Consider the following 20,176-nt stretch of genomic DNA (forward strand, 5'->3'; position numbering starts at 1 on the left):
CCTATGGTGAGGAAAATAAAACCTACCACGAGGATCATACAAAGATGGACCGAGGAGACCAGCATGGTACTGAGGGACTGTTTTGAGACCACTGACTGGGAGGTGCTGTGCAATTCACATTGTAATGACATTGACAGCTTGACCCACTGCATCACAGATTATATTAACTTGTGTTGAGAACATTGTACCCTCCAAGAAGGTCCGTTGTTTCTCCAACAATAAGCCGTGGGTCACCAGGGATCTAAGGGCCCTCCTGAACAAGAAGAGGGCTTTTAGGTCTGGGGAGAAAGAGAGCCTGAAAATGGTCCAGAAGGAGCTGAAGAGAGAGATAAGGAGGGGTAAGACCATCTACAGGAGGAAGCTGGAGAACCAACTCCAGAGAGGCAACACCAAAGAGGTCTGGAGGAGCTTGAGGACTATTTCGGGCCATGGAGGCAACAGCGAGAGAGACCCGGAGTCTGGCGGCAGGGAGTGGGCCAATGAACTGAATCAGTTCTTTAACAGATTCAGTCCTGCCCCCACTCCCCTGACCCCCCAGACCAGAAGCAACGCTCCCCCCTCGTTCTCCTCCTCCTCCTCTTCCTCCCCCTCTTCCACCGGTCTCTGCATTACTGTCGATCAGGTGATAAAACAGCTCAAGAAGATCGAGGCAAGGAAGGCTACCGGTCCAGACGGCCTCAGCTCCAGACTACTGAGAGAGTGTGCGGATCAGCTTGGTATAGTGATTCTGCATATTTTCAACCTCAGCCTCAGTCTGCAGAAGGTCCCCACCTTGTGGAAAACTTCCTGCGTGGTCCCAGTTCCTAAGACTGCGTACCCCAGGGAGCCAAACCACTTCAGGCCGGTAGCATTAACCTCTCACCTGATCAAGACATTGGAGAGAATCATCCTCAATCACCTCAGCCCCCTGATGAATGCAGAGCTGGACCCTCTGCAGTTCGCCTATCGTCCAGGCATTGGTGTGGAAGATGCTACCACCTACCTGATGCACAGGTCTCTTTCACACCTGGAGAACGCGGGAAGCACGCTGAGAATGATGTTTTTTGACCTCTCCAGTGCCTTCAACACCATTCAGCCGGTTCTACTGAGAGGGAAACTGGAAGAGGCTGGAGTAAGGAACCACCTAGCCGCATGGATCATCGACTTCCTCACTGACAGACCACAATATGTGAGACTCCAGGACTGTACGTCTGATGTGGTAGCTTGCAGCACGGGGGCCCCACAAGGCACAGTGCTCTCTCCACTCCTCTTCTCCCTCTACACATCGGACTTTAAACATAATACAGACACCTGCCACCTCCAGAAGTTCTCTGACGACACCGCTATTGTTGGACGAGTGACGGACGGGAACGACCTGGAGTACAGGGGAGTCATCACAGCCTTTGTTGACTGGTGTAGGCAAAACCACCTCTACATCAACACCAGTAAGACAAAGGAAATGGTCATCGATTTTCAGAGGAATCCTCAACAGACCACTCAGGTGAACATCCAGGGTACAGACATTGAAATCGTGGAGAATTTTAAGTACCTGGGTGTTCACCTCAACAACAAACTAGACTGGTCCACAAACACAGATGCCCTGTACAAAAGGGGCCAGAGCCGCCTCTACCTACTGAGGAGTCTACGGTCCTTTGGAGTGTGCAGGACACTGCTGAGGACTTTCTACGACACTGTGGTGGCCTCTGCAGTGTTTTATGCAGTGCTTTGTTGGGGATGCGGGAGCACGGAGAGGGACAGGAACAGGCTGAATAAGCTGGTCAGGAGGGCCAGCTCTGTTCTGGGCTGTCCTTTGGACTCTGTGGAGGAAGTGGGAGAGCGGAGGATGCTGAGCAGGATGATGTCCATCATGGACAGCACCTCCCACCCCCTGCATGAGTCTGTGGAGTCCCTCCGAAGCTCCTTTAGCAATAGACTGCGGCACCCTCATTGCAGGAAGGAGCGCTTCCGCAGATCCTTCCTCCCATCAGCTGTCAGGCTCTTTAACAAAAAAATGGCTGTGTTAAGACCTACCGTATGCATGCATGTACATTTATGTGTATGTATGTATGTATATATGTCCTAAGCAACACGCTTATTTAATTATATATTTATTCATGTATTTATTTCTTGACCTACTTATTACCTATCTATTACCTATCTTTTTATGTCTAAAATGCCTTTCCTATCCCTGCATCCTCACCCTCTTGCCACTGGAACAACGAAATTTCCCGAATACGGGATGAATAAAGTTATCCAATCCAATCCAATCCAATAGGCTTAAGGACAGTTTTTTCCCACGGCCATCAGGACTCTGAACTTGCGGTAGCACGAGACACAATCCCTTCTGTGGGTGAGGTAACATGAAGGATGTTGCGCGGTGATCTGTCTCCTGCTGGCTGACTGAAGGTAAGTGAGAAGACAGTGAGAGGAAAATGATCCTTTTTTTGTTGTTGGCATCTGCGAGGCAAACTTTTCTGCAGTCGCCGGGATTTGGTTGCGCTCAGGGGGTGATGCGATGTATCCATCACGGCAGAGTGCCAACGAGTCTGAAATTATCACTTATTTGGGCCTTTTGCCGGGAAAGCTCACTTTGTGGAGAAGCACTACCAATTTCGTCATTTCGTCGCTGGGTATGATGACAATTAGGCTTTTGTCGAGTCAATGATGATGACAAAGCCTATGTCTGATTATTATTAGAGAACATGCAAACTCCACATAGGTGGACTGACACGGAATTTGAACTCAGGACCCCAGAGCTGTGAGGCCAACGCGCTAACCACTCGCTCCACCGGGCCACCCCCAATCATTTTGTATTTTTTAAAATATTTTTTGGCCATTTGTTCTCTTAGTTTAAATTCTATTCCATCTCGTTTTAGTTTTTGTATGTGGATTGTTTAAAATTAAAAAGGAGTCCTCCAATAACATTTACTGGAATAATTTGCCTTTACTGAATTTTTGATGAAGTGACAATTTGTACACAAGTGGTTATTTGAATATTACAATCTTTTAGACATTTGGTTCAACACAAAAAACTGTAAAACTGGACCTACTCACATTTTAGCTGAATATTCTTGCACAACACCATGAGTCACTCATCTCCCTGTGTTCTTGATAAAATGTTACACCTTGAAACATTGCAAAATTAAACATTTCTGGATGCTTCTGCATGGTCAGAGAAGGATATGCATCAACATGCTCACTTTGAAAAATATTTCCAATATATCTGAGGTGTTGGTTCATAATCATCAGTCAATTGTGTGACCTTTTCTCCAGTAGACATAACTGAGGTGCTCTTTAGGCTGGATCCATACCTCTTGAATACACTAGAAGTGTTGAGAAGAAAATAATATTCTTTACAGTTTAAAAAAAGGGAATTGTATCAGAATATATGCTTCAGTTCTGTATTTTTGCTTGTTACATTTGTCTAATTGTCAGTATTGAGTTGATATATTATGCATTTTCAATTATCCACCGCCGTTTATTTTTTGGCACAGCATCCATTGCTCACTTTTATTTAAATGAATGTTCCAACTAACGAGCAAAGCTAGGGACAATGTCCCACAGTGTTCATACCACAATCAAGCCATGCTTAAATACATTAAACCAATAATATTATATAAAATATTTCTAAAATAATAGCAGCTGCAATCTAATCATGAAATTAAAGTATTAAAGTAAAGTATTAAATGTTCATCAGTCACTATTTATGCTATGTACTATATCATATGGCTTAACAAATAATACATGATGTGATATGCTTTTAATAATCATGCACACGGAATGCCAGTGCTGTATCTGCTTTCCTCATATTGATCTCACCAATAAATTTCATTATGAAAGAAGCAGGGGATTTTTTATGTAATGGAAATATTATTGAAGAAGTTCAGAAAAACTATGACAATACACAATCCCCCAGATGCTGTCCCCCTTCCCCCATGCAGCCCTCCTACGTTGCTTGTGAACATTTTTCTATGCATTGGGTCTTGTTGTATTGAATTTAATTGATTTGAAAGTTTTACTTTATAATGAGATTTAAAGCTTTCAGCATGTAGTGCACAAATAACAATAACAAGCAGACAAATAAATAATCAATAAAAAAAAATACATAAGTAATCTAAGTGAGATCAACAGAGCGGAGCATCCATGTTCCGTCTGAAGTCCAGAATGAGTTCCATGGTTTTGGAGACTAAGTTGTTCAGAGCACACCACACGCTGAGTCTATAGACTCAACAACAAACAAATAAACACATAGATAATCAATATACAGTGGTACCTCGACATACAATTGGCCCGACATACGAGAAATTTGAGATATGAGTAAAATTTCAGGCAAATATTTATCTTGAGATACGAGACATATTTTGATATACGAGCAGACAGCGGATGCGAGAGGCTGCTCATAAGAACATCATGGGCACTGTCTCGCTCCCAGCAACTCCCTCTTGTAATGTCTCTGCGAGCACTGGGCGGAGTGTTGCATTTTTTCAGTGTTTTTTCCCCGTTAGTCATTGCGAATGGTGAGGCGATCGCTAATACGAGAGTTATATATACTACTCGTTGGCAAGTGGTCGTGCGTTATCCTATTGTGAGGACAAGGGAATACAAAAGCAAACTACCATCGATAGGTTGCATCTGAAACTCAGGGTGGAGGCGGAGCAAACAGAGCCAACCCGGGAGAAGAAAGGTATACAAATGTAAAAAAAAATAGAATTAAGTTTAGTGTAAGGTTAGATCAAACTTATTTTGACTGTGTCTGCATCGTAATCCAAGTTCATTTAAATGTGTTTATGTTATGTTACGAGCGTGTTGCCATGCAAAATGTATAGTAATGATCAATAAATAATCAATAAATAGTAATGGATAAATAAGTGGTTAACATAATAAATAAGTAGTATAAGTAGAACAGTGGTACCTCTACATACGAGCTTAATTCGTTCCGGGACTAAGCTCGTTTGTCGATCTTCTTGAACGAACGTTTCCCATTGAAATGAACTAAAAACAAATTAATTAGTTCCAACCCTCTGAAAAAGGGGGGACTTTCCACGACAACGCACTCGTAACCAGAACAAACAAATTTAAATTAACTTGGATCAATATATACAGACACACTCAAACATACGTTTAATGTAACTTTACACAAAACTGAATTCTAATTTTGTTTTACATTGTTATACCTTCTCCTGGCCGGGTTAGCTGTTTGCCACGCCTCCACCCTCACATTCGCTATCAATGGGCTGTTTGCTGTTGTATGTCCTCACAATAGGATAACGCACGACCACTTGCCAACGAGAAGTAGTCTTGAATGAGCGATCGCGGGAGCTAACAGGCTAAGAAAGGAAAAACACTGAAAAAATGCAACAGCTCAGCCTACCCACGTATTGAATGTGGGTAATGAAGTTTTATTCTGAGAAAGAGTGCCATTGGCTATCGGTGTTGTGTGCAAGAGTATACTTCATTACCCAGAAAGCCCTCTTTTTGCCCGTGCATGCGCGTTGTACGTTTTCTGGTCCATGTGTAGGAGAAACTCGAGTGAAAAAACTGTTCAGTGCTCTTAGATATCTGTTATACACGAAAGAGATGCGTCAAAAAAGACCATGGCCACCTGGCTCTCTCGCATCTTGAAATCTTTCTTGTATCTAGAGCTAATTATTTGCTCGAAATTCTCCTCGTATCTCGAGCATCTCATAGGTAGAGCTGCTTGTATGTAGCGGTACCACTGTAGTAATAAGTCTTGAATAGGGCCTAAGGTTTTTTTTTAGATGTTCAGCGCCAAGTTGTTGAGAGCACACCACATGCTGAGTCTAAAGACCTCATCTCTGTAGGCCATCTCATTCTCCCCTGTGATCATTCCCACCAACGTTGTATTGTCCGCAAATTTCACAAAGATGTTCTCAGGGTTCGTGGATCTGAAGTCGTGTGTGTGTGGAGCGAGTAGTGTAGTGGGTTCAGCGCACAGGCAATCTGGTGCTGAGCGTTCGCGCAGATGAGAGGTGGCGACCCAACTTCATGTGCTGGGGTCGGTTGACCAGAGAGTCCTTAATCCTGGAGCATGTGGAAGGTGGGAGCCCCAGGTTGGCCAGCTTGGGTATAAGGATGTCCAGTCTTATGGTGTTAAAGAATGAGCTGTAGTCGATGAAAATAATTCTGAAATAACTCCCTCTTTTTTCAAGGTGGCTCAGTGCAGCGTGGAGGGTGGTGGTTATTGCTTCGTTGGTGGACCTATTACCCTCGTGGATGAGGGGAAGACAGGCTTTGATGTGTTTCAGTACAAATTTTTTCAAAGCACTTAGTGATGATTGCTGTGAGAGGTACTGTGCAGTAATCGACCAGATTGTTAGCGAGTGACTTCTGGGGTTGTGGGATGATGGTGGCCGATTTTAGACAAGTTGGGATGTAGGCTTGTTCTAGTGAAAGGTTGAAAATGCCTGTGAAGACTGGTGTTACTTGGTCAGCACAGACCTTTAGTACTTTGCCCTGTATTCCATCTGGTCCTGTGGCCTTCCTGGGGTTGACGGCATGGAGCACACGTCTCACATCGACTACCTCCAAAGTGAGCGGGGTGAAGCTTCTCCCTGAGCTTGGTGTGGGATGTACTGGAGGTTGAGGTGGTGTGACTGGGTGGTGGGCTTGGGACTCAAAGCGGGCAGAAAAGTTGTTTAGGTCCTCTGCCAGTGCCGCAGCTGAGTTTGCAGGAGTCACAGCTCGGCCCTTGTAGTCTGTGAGTTTCCGTATGCTCTGCCACATCTTTCGGGGGTCGTCAGGTTGCCCTTCTATCTTCCCCTTGTAGTCTGCTTTGGCAGCCTTAATGCCTCTCTTCAGGTTGGCGCAAGCTGCACTGTAGAATGCCCTGTCGCCAGATCAGAAGGCTGGATCTCGTGCCCGGAGTGATCGGACCTGGCTGGTCATCCACGGTTTCCCGTTTGGGTACACCTGGATGGTCTTCTCCACAGTGACCATAGCCATGCAGTACTTGATGTAAGACAGTACTGTGTCTGCGAATGATCCCAGGTCCTCATGGTGGAATGTTTCCTACTGTGTCTGTTCAAAGCAGACTTGAAGTTGGGGGAGGGCGTCGTCAGGCCATGCGATAATGGTTTGCCTTTGTGGCTTTGATTTCCGGCTAAGGGAATGTAAGCTGGGGCCAAGAACAAAGAGACGTGATCTGACTGTCCCAAGTGTGAGCATGGTATGGCTCTGTATGCCTGATTAAAATCTCCTGTACTTATGCGTGCGGCACTTGGGTAGACATTCTGGTGATTGTTTATTGTGTCCATTAGTAGGGAGAGAATGGTTCTTACCTTAGCGTCTGGTGGGATGTAGACAGCAGTGATGATAACAACGACTATGTCTCTAGGCAGAAAGAAGTGTCTCTCACCGATGTTACTTCTGTCTGGGGAACAGTGTCTAACCAGAACAGTGCTATTGTTACACCATCCCTCATTCAAATAAATGCAAAGCCCACCATCTCTTTTTCTTCCTGTGTCGCACGTCCTGTCTGATCTAAGTAGCGTGTGGCCTGCTAGTTGCACCGTAGCGTCGGGTATTTGTGGGTGTAGCCGCGTCTCTGTGATTATTAGCATGGATCATTCGCGAATGTATCTTGTCTTTGGTCATGTATGTTTGAAAGCTCTTTGACTATACAGTGGCACCTCGAGATACGGGCTTAATGCGTTCCAGGAGTGAGCTCGTATGTTGATTTACTCGTATCTCAAATCAACTTTTACCAAAATGCAACGCTCCGCCCAGTGCTCGTAGAAACATTTACACGAGGGAGTTAGGACGAGATGATGTTCTCATAAGCGGTTCTCATAGGCTGTATGCTCGTATATCAACATTTGTGTCATATCTCAAGGTAAATATTTGCTTGAAATTTTACTCATATCTCAAGTTGCTCGTATGTCGGGTCACTCGTATGTCAAGATATTACTGTATATGATTGCTAGTGATCAACTGACTCTTGTTGTTTTACCTCCTCTGTCATATTATTCTAACTGGCAAATGAAAAGCATGATCACGGCTAGTGGCTCGACAAATTGTTTCTCCAACCCCAAGGAAAGAAAAATGTGAATCACTTGGGCACACCATGATATATGATATGAGTAATATGCTTTATAAATGAAGTGAAAGATGATGCTATTCCTAAATTACTCTGTGCCAACTTTAAGCAATGATTCACTGTCTTAGTCAGTTGAGCATGAAATCACAAGCTATATCATCATAAAATAATATAATTGCTACATGGACTTAATTATAATTACAAGTTGATAACCTAATTAAATAAATTTATTCAGCAGAAAATATGGATTTTGACTTCATCTTAAAATTACGAGCTTTTTCATCATAGAATAATAAGTTTGTGACATAAACTGACTGCACTCTAAGAATTGAGACATGTTGTTAGGTTGAGCATAAAATTATTAGCTTTTTCAACATAAAATTAGGGTGCCCGGTGGATGAGTGGTTAGTGCGTCATTGCGTCGGCCTCACAGTAGGGGGCCTGGGTTCAAATCCAGGCCAGTCCACCTGTGTGGAGTTTGCATGTTCTCCCCAGGACTGTGGGTATTCCCCAGGTACTCCGGTTTCCTCCCACAATTCCAAAAAAACATGCTTGGTAGGCTGATTGGACACTCTACATTGCCCCTAGGTATGAGTGTGAGTGTAAATGGTTGTCCGTCCCCCGCCTCTGGCCCGAATGAAACAAACAACCATTCACACTCACACTCATACCTAGGGGCAATTTAGAGTGTCCAATCAGCCTAACTCCATGTCTTTGGAATCTGAAAGTGGGAAACCGGAGTAACCGGAGAAAACCCACGTGTGCCGTTGGAGAACATGCAAACTCCACATAAGTGGACCGACTTGGATATTTGAACCCAGATCCCCCACTGTGATGCCGACGCGCCCATCTGCTGGGCCGTCCTATTTCTAGTCTTTAATAGTTTAATCTCTGTTCATGTGCACCTACAAAAAGAAGAAGCATTCTTTTAAAAACGCCAGAAAAAAACGTTTTGTTTATGAAGGCTGTAGTAGGCCTGGGAGTGGGCCAAATTCCCTCCTGTCGTGTATGCTAACCTGGTGTAAAACTACAGGAAACATTTGACCTCTCTAAATTGCAAACAAAGTCTACTGCACCAAATATTGTTAGTGGTTTTCTCAGGTGTTAAGATATTTACTTGCAGCTGTATCACACAAATAAATTGTTAAAAAATGCATCCATTGTGATTTCTGGATTTCTCTTTTATTAAATTAACATTTCAAAGGAAAACACTTTATATAAGCAACAACAATTATACAGGTCCAAACATGTTTAAAATTAACTTTCCAGTCCAAACATGTTTAAATTAAATAATTAAAAAGGAATATTCATACAGTTCGAACAGGATTTTGCAGTAATGCTTATTTATATGTCATAAGTAAACCATCAAAATGTTTTTGATTTGCTAGTAAACAGCCGGCCTGAAAAGATCAGAATAAATGCTGAATTTAAACTCTAAGTTAAGATACACTGCAATTATTTTTACTTCTACGTACTTATAACAAAAAGAACTGACACCGATTCTGACCTATTTATGCCAGGAAGGCGATGGAGCTAGAATAATTTTTGTGACCGGAGGTACGTTCCAACCAGCCAGTGCAACGTTAGTGATTGAGGGAGTCGAAGTCCTGGATGGCCTGACTGTCCCGGCGGGATCATGTTGCCTTGCTCATGGGACTCAAGTATATTCACTCAACTTGAGCTACATAGGAAAAAATAAAAATGACTTTTTTGAGGCATTTCAAAACATATCCCTTGAGCTTAATGCTCTGAGGGCTAGTCCCATTGTGATGTATCTAAAAGATAAAGAGCTCTACTAAACGTTATGCTGTATTCTAATTCCATAAAGTTCAGTTGTAATTGTGTTCTTTCTCGTATAACACACATCATCTCTTGTTGCCAGTTACTTACTGATCAGGTATAGACATTTGCATTTCTATATATGTTGATTTTTCCAGTGGTGGGCAGTTAGGGCCTGCAAGGTATTTTCTGCTGGCCTAAAAATATCTGAATCATAGACTGATGTTAATTATTTAAGGTCAATGAATACTTATTAAATAATTCCAAATTGTCAACTTATTTTCATTGTCTTTCCCCTAATTGCACTGACTCCAGATTGTGTTTTCATATTTAATCAATTAGGAAACCACAAGTCAGCCAATTTTGTTGCTTGGTTAGAAATCTACCTGGAGGCCTTCATAATCCGTTCTGTGAGCCCTGTTGCATAAAACAAGTGCCAGTAAAACAGTTGCTTTAACCAAGCAGAATTTGGATTAGCGACAACAAGGTTTTCTTGGAGGCGTACGGAAACGTCAGCGTTTTCACACCCTATGATTTATTGGACAGTGAGCGTGTACTAGCCACTGGTAGCAAATTGCCTCTGTAGCAAGATGGACAAGCAAATACATATATTGGTGTGTTGCTTTGATTGTGGTTTTGTCAACCCACAATGGCTGAAGGAGGAGAAGAAATGGAGTTGGTTGCAGATTTACTGTCAAAGCCATTTTTGGACGGACTTTTCAAGCAAAGCTAAAGAAAGATCCAAAGCTAGCAACACAGTCACAACCAGGAAAATGATCCGCCACTTTCAGTGCACTAACTACGGCGCGGTATCCCTGGCTCACAGGCTGCGAGGAACACAGCAAACTGTATTGCTGGGGAGTGCTTGAAATTTGACACAGATCAACATGTTTTTTGAGAAATGGAATTTGTAAATGTGACTTGCCTAACCAAGGCAGCAACAAGACACCAAAGTATTGCCAGGCCCTTACAAGCCACAGTGCTCTTCAAAACCTTGGAGGAAAGCAGAGTGGATCTACAGCTGACCGAGCAAGTGCGCAGAGAACGGAGCTCCACAACAAAAAGATGAAGAAAAATAGTGACATTTTAAAAAGACTGAGAAGCTGTGTCATTTTTTTGGGCAAGTAGGAGCTTTGATCTTGGGGAAATTACTTATGTTGGAAGTACGACAGGGCTGGCTTGACTCACAAAAGTGGCTTCGATGGCGATAAAAACTTCTTGATGAAACGGAAACGCATGGATAATCTGTGTGACAAAGTAATTTAAATTTTCCTGACTAAAGAAAGGAAGATGGATTTTGTGTAGAAATAAAACAATATTTTAGTGAGTAAAATCATGTTATCAAAATGTGCCTACATTCTTAAATAATATTGCAATTTTATGAGGTTATTATTGATGCTTTTTTGTGCTTGTTCCAGGTGTAGCTGCAGTAAAGGTTTTAAAGAGAAAAAGTAGCTATTGAGGGTTTGATTGATTCAGAAAAAGGACATTTATGACTATATATTGAAAATATGTAATATTCTTCAGGGAGTAATTTTTTAATTTGAATGAGTTGGTTTACCTCAAATTACCAGAGTTGAAATTAAGTTCAAATGAATTTAAAATTTAACAGTTTATTAAAACTAAGTTGGTTCACCTTAATTTAACATTTAACAGTTTATTATGACCAAGTCAGTTCGTCTTAATTTAACATTAGACTTATTAAAATTATGTTGATTAACCTAAATTTAATGTACACTTCTTTTTAACTAAAATCTAATTGGTTTGGTTGAATTTTACATTGAAAGGTTTGTTAACATTAACATTGTTCACCTCAATTTAACTTTGTTCTTTGTATGTATACATCCTGTTAGTTGTCCATAAATAACTACATTTCTAATATTGAAAATCCAGTAGATTTACTGAAAGGTTTTAGATGGAACTTCTTAAAAAGGTCAATGCAATTTGTTACCTTAATTTGTTGGAGTTGACACTGTTTTTATTAGAGTGAAAGGTGAAATAAAATATAAAGCAAACATCCTCAATCAGACATTAAGTCTAAAAGAGACATTGTTTTATTTGAGCCTTTTACTTTTAGTATGTCACAATTAATGAAAATGTGCTTTATGTGCCTTTATCTGGACTAATGATAAATACTGCTATATTTAAAAAATAAATATGAAGTGAAGTCTTTATCATTCTACTTATTAGAATTCCAATTATTCAGTTAAGAGAGAGAGCGAGAGAGGGAGAGAGAGAGAGAGAGAGAGAGAGAGAGAGAGAGAGAGAGAGAGGGAGAGAGGGGGAGAGAGAGGGAGAGGGAGGGAGAGGGAGAGAGAGAGAGAGAGAGAGAGAGAGAGAGTAATATGTTGATGACATTCTTGTAAATGTTAATGGTTTTGGAAGTCAAACACTTGGCAAACAACTTTCACAAGCACTTTTTGGCTTAATTGAAGCAATCACTCTTTTTATTAAATTCTTATTTTAATTATTTGTTGACAGAATATGATTAGCTTTTTGACTTATCCCTTCAGGGATCGCAACAGCGAAACAGTTGATCCGCATGATAGATTTGGTACAAGTTTTGCTCCAGATGCACTCCCTAACATAACCCACACTACCAAAAATAATGGGTTAAACTTTAATAATAATAATAATAATAATAATCGGACATAGGCCCTGTCGTCATTATCACAACACAAAAGCCTACTTGTCATCACACGCAGAAACTGCGTGTGACGAAATTGATGGTGCTTCTCCATAAGCTACGTTTAATCGGCAAAAGACCTAATAAGTGTAAGTTACGGACTTGTAATTTGTCATTCCGCTGTTGAGGATACAGGTCGCTTACCTCTCGCTTACCTCTCACTGTCTTCCACTTACCTTTCCTCAGTCAGCTAGTAGGAGGCAGATCACCAACCAAACATCTGTTCATATACCGCAGAGGGGAATGTGTGTTATGTTAGCGCGAGTTTAGATTTCTGATGGATGTGGGGAAAAAACTGTCCTTAAGCCTATTTGTCCGTGCTTTGTGGGACCTATAGCGTCTGCCAGAGGGCAGCAGCTGGAACAGATTGTGACCAGGGTGGTAAGGGTCCCCTATGATGTTCTTGGCTCTGCTGAGGTAACGAGGGCTGGCAATGTCTTCAAGTGAGGGCAGAGAGCAGCCGACAATCCTCTGGGCAGTGTTAATCACTTTCTGCATGGCCTTTTTGTCTGCCGCCGTGCTTCCAGCGTACCACACTGTGATGCCGTACGCCAGGATGCTCTCTACAGTGGTTCTATAGAAGGTTCTCAGAAGATTGGTGCCGAAGTTGTTCTTCCTAAGTACCCTGAGGAAATGGAGTCGTGTCTGAGCCTTCTTCACCACTGCCGTGGTGTTTGTAGACCATGAGAGCTTGTCCGTGACGTGGACCCCCAGGAATTTAAAGGACTGGACCCTGTCTACACATACTCCATTTATGAGGAGTGGGGCCAGATCTGTGCCGTGTTTGCGAAAGTCCAGGATGATTTCTTTAGTTTTCGTGGTGTTCAGTGTGAGATTGTTCACCGAGCACCACGAAGACAAATTGTTGACCTCATCTCTGTAAGCCGACTCATCCCCTCCTGAGATGAGTCCGACCACAGTGGTGTCGTCAGCGAATTTGATGATGGTGTTAGACTGGTGGGTGGGTGTACAGTCGTAGGTGTACAGGGAGTACAGAAGAGAACTCAGTACACAGCCTTGAGGGGAGCCAGTGCTCAGTGTAATGGAGGAAGAGAGGTGGGGACCAAGTCTAACAGTTTGTGGTCGGTTGGTCAAGAAGTTCTTTATCCAGCAGTAGATTGAAGAGGATAGTCCAAGGTGGGAGAGTTTGTCAGTCAGAATGTCCGGTTTTATGGTGTTGAAGGCTGAGCTATAGTCAATGAAGAGCATCCTCACGTAGTTCCTATGGTGTTCCAGGTGGCTCAGTGCTGTATGTAGAGCAATGGCAATAACATCCTCAGTGGACCTGTTTGCTCTATAAGCAAACTGGTGAGGGTCAATTGAGGGAGGGATTGTATTCCTGATATGGCGGGCTACCAACTATTCAAAGCACTTCATGATCACAGGCGTGAGTGCAATAGGCCTATAATCATTCATGCTGTCAATGGTTGGCTTTTTGGGGACAGGGATAATGGTGGCAGATTTCAGACAGGATGGAATGATGGATTGTTGCAGGGAACAATCCAGGTACTCCGTCTGGGCCAGCAGCCTTCCTGGTGTTCACGGACCGCATTACCAGTCTCACTTCCTGTTCCCGGAACTTCAGTGTATTGCTGCAGTGGGGGTGTTGAGACTGGGTCTGATTTGTCAGTCTCAAAGCGGGCAAAGAAACGGTTCAATTTCTCCGCTAGTGAGGCATCTGCATTAACAGACATATTATTGTTATTGTAGTTGGTAATATGTCGTATTCCTTGCCACATCTTCTTTGGGTTATTTTCTGTGAAGTGCTCCTCAATTTTTTTGGTATATGCTGCCTTGGCCTTTTTAATGCCTCTTTTCAGCTCAGCTCTGGCAGCGCTATATTTTATCTTGTCCCCTGATCTAAAGGCGGAGTTACGGCATTTGATGAGTGCCTGTGTCTCATTGGTCATCCAGGGTTTTTGGTTAGGAAAAACCCGTATTCGTTTATCTGTAGTGACGTTGTCAATGCAGTTTTTTATGTAAGAAAGTACAGAGTCCGTGTAGTCCTGGAGGTTGTCGTGTACAAAAAGTTCCCAGTTGGTGCGGGAAAAACAGTCCTGCAGCTGAGAGAGTGCGTTGTCGGGCCAAGTTTTTATTGTCTTTATTTGTGGCGTTGTTTGCCTCCGGAGTGGAGTGTAAGCGGGGGTGAGAGATAGGCAGAGGTGATCTGATCCAGCTAGGTGAGGGAGGGAAGTGGCTTTATAAGCATGTTTGATGTTAGAATAGACACGGTCAAGAGTTTTGTCTCCTCTAGTATTACAATTTACGTATTGAATAAACTTAGGTAAAACAGTCTTTAAACACGCCTTGTTGAAATCACCAGCGACAATAAAAACGCCATCGGGGTGGTCAAGCTGTTGTTTGTTTACCGCCGTTAGCAGGAGGTTAAGTGCCGTGGTAACGTTACCATTCGGAGGTATGTAGATAGCCGTTGCTATGACGACATGTAGCGCTCTTGGTACATAATAGGGCCTACATCGTATTGCTAATAACTCTAAATCCGGGGAACAGTGAGTGTCAATAATTTTACTGTCACAACACCATTCATTATGTATATACATGCACAGTCCTCCTCCCTTGCTTTTGCCTGTTAATACTTTTGAACGGTCGTTTCGAAAAAGCGTTCGGCTAGCTAGCGATACCGCAGCGTCGGGGATATGCGGGTGTAGCCACGTTTCTGTGATGATAATAATATTACAGTTTCTAACAAAGCTGTTGGTAGCAATACGAAGTTCCAACTCATCCATTTTGTGGGTGATGGATCGGGCGTTGGTCAAAAGGATACTGGGAAGCGGTGCTCGGTGTGGTTGTTGTTTCAGCTTAGCAGCAAGGCCCGCCCGGCATCCACGCTTCTGTTTTCTGTCCCTTCGCCGCCTTCGACGTGCTTTTTGTGGGCTGGCTAGCCACGGAGATCCCGGAGAGTGTGTTAAGAAATCGGATGTATCGCATATCCTTCGGATAGTGAGTAAATCCTGGCGACTGTAAGATAACGAACGACACCGAACTGGAGAGCTTAGAGCCGCTGCGTCAGTGCGCGCCGCCATCTTGCAATTGTCATCAATGATGAATGATCAATGGTGACTTATTTGTTTTTTTTTTCTTGTTGCCCAGGTGACAGAAACTCGTACTGGTCCCCTGGGATGCAGTAACTATGACAACCTTGACTCGGTTAGCTCAGTGCTGGTTCAGAGCCCTGAAAATAAGGTCCAGCTACAAGGTTAGTTCCTTCTGTACTTCCTTTTTTTTCTTATGATGATCATTAATAATATTCATTTTGATCTCCTATTGAAATTCATTTTTTCTCTCTGATGAATACTTTGTATTTATGAGTTAATTACAACCAACAACAGAACACAATGACTCACTGGCAGTGTGTAATAAGCAATCAGTGATGTGTCTACTAATAGGAAATATCAGAGCAATAGAACATTTTTGGCACAATCAGTTTAAAATTTAAACAGTTGAGATTTTAAATTTTTACTTGTTAACAATATAACTAGAAATCTATTCTGGAAAAAGAATGTAATTGCTATTGTAGCAAAACAAATATCATGAAAAAAAACTAAAAATACAGAGTTACAATATTAACAAAGTATCATAACAAAGTGTCCAGAATCTTGAGAGACATCTAGAGTTCAAATTATAATGAAAAAGGTTTATTTATACAAGAGAAACCAATAAAAATGCCAATGAAGACATATTGGGTAAATAATGCCATGTGTAACATGTCTCAAAACCATTGTTTTGTAACACAGTTATCATATTGCCTGTCATTGGGCGATGGACATCCAGTTAATTTAAACGGGGAGGACTAGCTATGAATACTATACTTACATTCCGTGGTGTCATTCCATGCTGGTGCTTAGACTTGGAATGGCAAGGTGGCCGACTTTACCTGTCATGTAAGTCAGTGGTCCCCAACCAACGGTCCGCGAGCCTTCTAGTGCCGGTCCGTCAGAGTAAAAAATATTAACGTTTTCAATCTCACCCTCCTACTTGAAATTGGTACAATAATAATAATAACAATAATAATAAATAAAGAATTGCTTTTATGATTGGGACTTGTTTTTTAGGGTTTTTTGCCGTCGTTCGTACACCAGACCACCCCCTAACAAAATTTTCGCCCTCCCCATTAGCCGCTCCGCGAGAAAATAGAACGAGCTTTAACGGTACGCGATGGAAAAAAGGTTGGGGACCGCTGCTGTAAGTCATCGGTGCCGGTCCGTCAGAGAAATAAATATTAACGTTTCTAAATCCCATGCACATGAGGCACCGTAGCCGAAGTATAGAAATCATTGGCCACTGGCACACTGCATCCCAGGGTTGCCAGATCACAAATAGTCCAAACAATCACACCATGAAAAAATCCACTCGGTTCAGCGGCAATTTCGCCCAATCTGTCAACACTTCTCTGCCTACGCATTACACAAAAAAATGCTTTTTTGTTGCATCTGGAAACAACTAAAGGGCTGCCAAGTTGTTTTTGTTAGGATTCCACGGTTTATTTTTAATTGAGCTTAGGCGTGCACAATATATATATCAGTGGCGGGCGGTGCATTTTCTGGTAGCGCCTTCAACGTATCAATCCAACCCTCAAAAACTATTTTATGGCTACAAAACCTCTACTGCAGCGGGAGACAACAGTTGGAACCTTCACGAGGTGTCTCCCGAGAGGCCGCCCGTCGCGGCCTGCGAATCCAACAAAACCACCCAGAGCTGCCACCCAGGAACGTGGCGCCCTACGTTTTTCATCCAGCCAGAGATATTCGCACTGCCCCACACCTCCGGCTACCCCCTGGATGAACTAATCCGCGTTCCAGTGACAGCTCTAGCGCTGCTATGGGTAATCCTCAGGTGCCTGGGTGACCTAACAACAACAACATCTACTGCAGCTACAGCTGCGACACAAAATAATCAATAAATTAATGCACAAAAATGGGGTAAAATCCACTTCCTAGCAGCATTTCATGATTAAATACAAATACTGGAGCTTTTCAGACATTGAAACCAGGCCATGGGGGGATTTTCCCGGGAAAAGACAGCGATGAACGTCAATGGCGTACGGGCAAACATTGCCCGAAAATGGGGTAAAATCCAGCCAAAAACAGCATTTATTGATTAAATACAAATACTGGAGCTTGTTAGACATCTGAACCGGGCCCGGAGTAACATTTCCCCGGTAAAAAGACAGCGATGAACGTTGATACGTCCATACGTGATATGACAAAAAATGCACTAAAATTTGGTAAAATCCACTTCCTAGCATCATTTATTGATTGAATACAAATACTGGAGCTTTTGAGACATTACAACCAGGCCAGGGGGGTGATTTTTCCCAGGAAAAGACAGCGATGGACGTCAATGGTGAAACGCCAAAAATTAAACTGGGGTAAAATCCACTTCCTAGCAGCATTTTGTGAGAAAATACAAACACTGGAGCTTAAATACAAACACTTGAGCTTTTCAGATATCAGAACTTGGCCCACAATTGACATTTTTTTTAGGAATATAGCCATATTTTACTCACCAAAAATCCTTTTTACACAATATCCATCCTTCTTTCTTTCTTCCTTCATTCCTATCGCCATCGAAGCTAATGATGAAAGTCGAGCCTGTCCTGTCATATTTCCGGCATAGTCCGTTTTGAATGAAAATGGCTTTAAATCAACACAACAATATACTATTTGCTTTTGGACCTAAGTTAGCGCGCTGAAAGTGCCCCACACCATTTTCCCGGCTGTAACAGGCTTGCTAGCTTCGGAGTTGACCGCCCTTTCTTAATGATGTCCATTTTTTTCTGGAAAAGTCAGTCTGGAAAATAGCTTTGTGAGCAAACAGAATCCATTTGTTTTTGCTTCTGTCGGCCTTTGTGGGTGGAGTTTGCGATCTCGGCTGCCTCGGGTACTGCTTTGGCCCGCCTAATAGCCAATCATAGTTTGTGAAAGCAATGACATGTCCCAGCCAGCAAAATGCTAACGCCTATGAAAAATCATTGTGGGGTTGCCAACTCGAAATCTGATTGGTTAAAAGCAACAGTCTAGTTTAATGCAGCAGAGCCCACATGAACTGATTGTGAAGGCTTTGAGGCAGATCTGATCTGGCAACAAATAATGGCTGAAATGTGATTGGTTAAATGCTTCAATATGAAAACACACATCTGGAAGCAGTGCAACCAGGGGGAAAAAGAATGAAAGGAAGCCAACAGACCATTTGGAATAATAAGTATTGATGGACAAAATATAATATGATTCAGATATTTCTTAGGCCAGCAGAGAAGGCCTTGAAGGCCCTGACGGCCCGCCACTGATATATATACAGTGGTGCCTCGTCATACGACCGCTCATCATACATTATTCTCGTCTTACGACGGAAATTTCGATCGAATAATTCGCCCGTCATGCGATCAAAATTTCGTGATGCGACTAAGCCAGGTGACCATGGCACTGTCTTTTTTGCATATCTTTCGTGTATCTACGAGCACCGGATGAGTTATTCAGACCAGGAAACGCACAACGCGCATGCGCGGGAAAAAGAGAGCTTTCTGGGTAATGAAGTATACTCGTGCACACAACGCCGACAGGCAATGGCACTCTTTCTCAGAATAAAACTTTACCCACAATCAATACGTGGGTAAGCTCAGCTGTTGCATTTCCTGTTATTATTATTATTATTATTATTATTATCTAATACAAGGAGTATTATATTACTTCTCGTTCGCTGCTCCTAAGAACATCAGCGGCACTGGCTCGCAATTCCCTCTTTGTAATATTTCTGGTCGCAACTCTCTCTCTCAAAGCGGCTGCGACCAGAGCCATTTCAACGAGGGAGTTGCGAGCCGGTCTTTATGAGCAGCGGAGCGATCGCTAAAATGTACTACAAGACTATTTCTCGTTGGCAAGTGGTCGTGGGTTATCCTATTGTGAGGACATTTGTGTGAATCATTTTGGGAATATTTTGAAGGGAATACGTAGTACAACAGCAAACAGCCCATCGATAGCGAACGTGAGGGTGGAGGCGTGGCAAACCGCCAACACGGAAAACGAAGGTAACAAAATTTGAATTCAGTTTTGTGTAAAGTTACATTAAACGTATGTTTGAGTGTCTGTATATATTAATCCAAGTTAATTTAAATGTGTTTGTTCGTTTACGAGTGCTGTGGATAAAGTCCCCCGAACACCCCCCCCCCGCTCCCGCCTCCATTTATTCCGCTGTCTCTCCCCTCCGCGAAATGCGTCTAATTTTACTTCTATTAAACACATTTTATTACTATTGAACCACTTGTTATTTATTACTTAGTCAATATATGGTGAATTATAAGAAATAAAACATTTTTTCCAATCCAATATCCTGTTTTTGGTCGATAGCAAACGTGTGGGTGGAGGCGTGGCAAACCGCCAACCCGGAAAACGAAGGTAACAAAAGATTACAACAAAATTAGAATTCAGTTTTGTGTAAAGTTACATTAAACGTATGTTTGAGTGTCTGTATATATTCATCCAAGTTAATTTAAATTTGTTAGTTCCGTTTACGAGTGCGTTGTCGTGGATAAAAAGGTCCCACCCCCCCACGCCCCCAAACGTCTCTGTCTCCCGTCGGCGAAATCTGCCCAATTTTAGTTAGATTAAACACATTTTATTACTATTAAACCACTAGTTATGTGTTACTTTGTTAATAGA

The 20,176-nt window shown here is 42.5% G+C and overlaps 1 protein-coding gene across 3 annotated transcripts in view; it reads left to right on the forward strand.

Annotated features, from left to right (window-relative positions):
• The window catches only part of LOC144069345 (BMP/retinoic acid-inducible neural-specific protein 3-like), an 84,757-nt gene that overhangs the window by 50,881 nt on the left and 13,700 nt on the right, over positions 1–20,176 (forward strand). For all 3 annotated transcript variants that reach the window (XM_077594667.1, XM_077594668.1, XM_077594670.1), the window contains one exon: positions 15,612–15,717. In XM_077594667.1, the coding sequence (XP_077450793.1) occupies positions 15,612–15,717 (106 nt within the window). The remainder of the gene's footprint in view (positions 1–15,611; positions 15,718–20,176) is intronic.

Source organism: Stigmatopora argus, chromosome 24, assembly GCF_051989625.1.
Source record: "Stigmatopora argus isolate UIUO_Sarg chromosome 24, RoL_Sarg_1.0, whole genome shotgun sequence".
Lineage (NCBI taxonomy): Eukaryota > Metazoa > Chordata > Actinopteri > Syngnathiformes > Syngnathidae > Stigmatopora > Stigmatopora argus.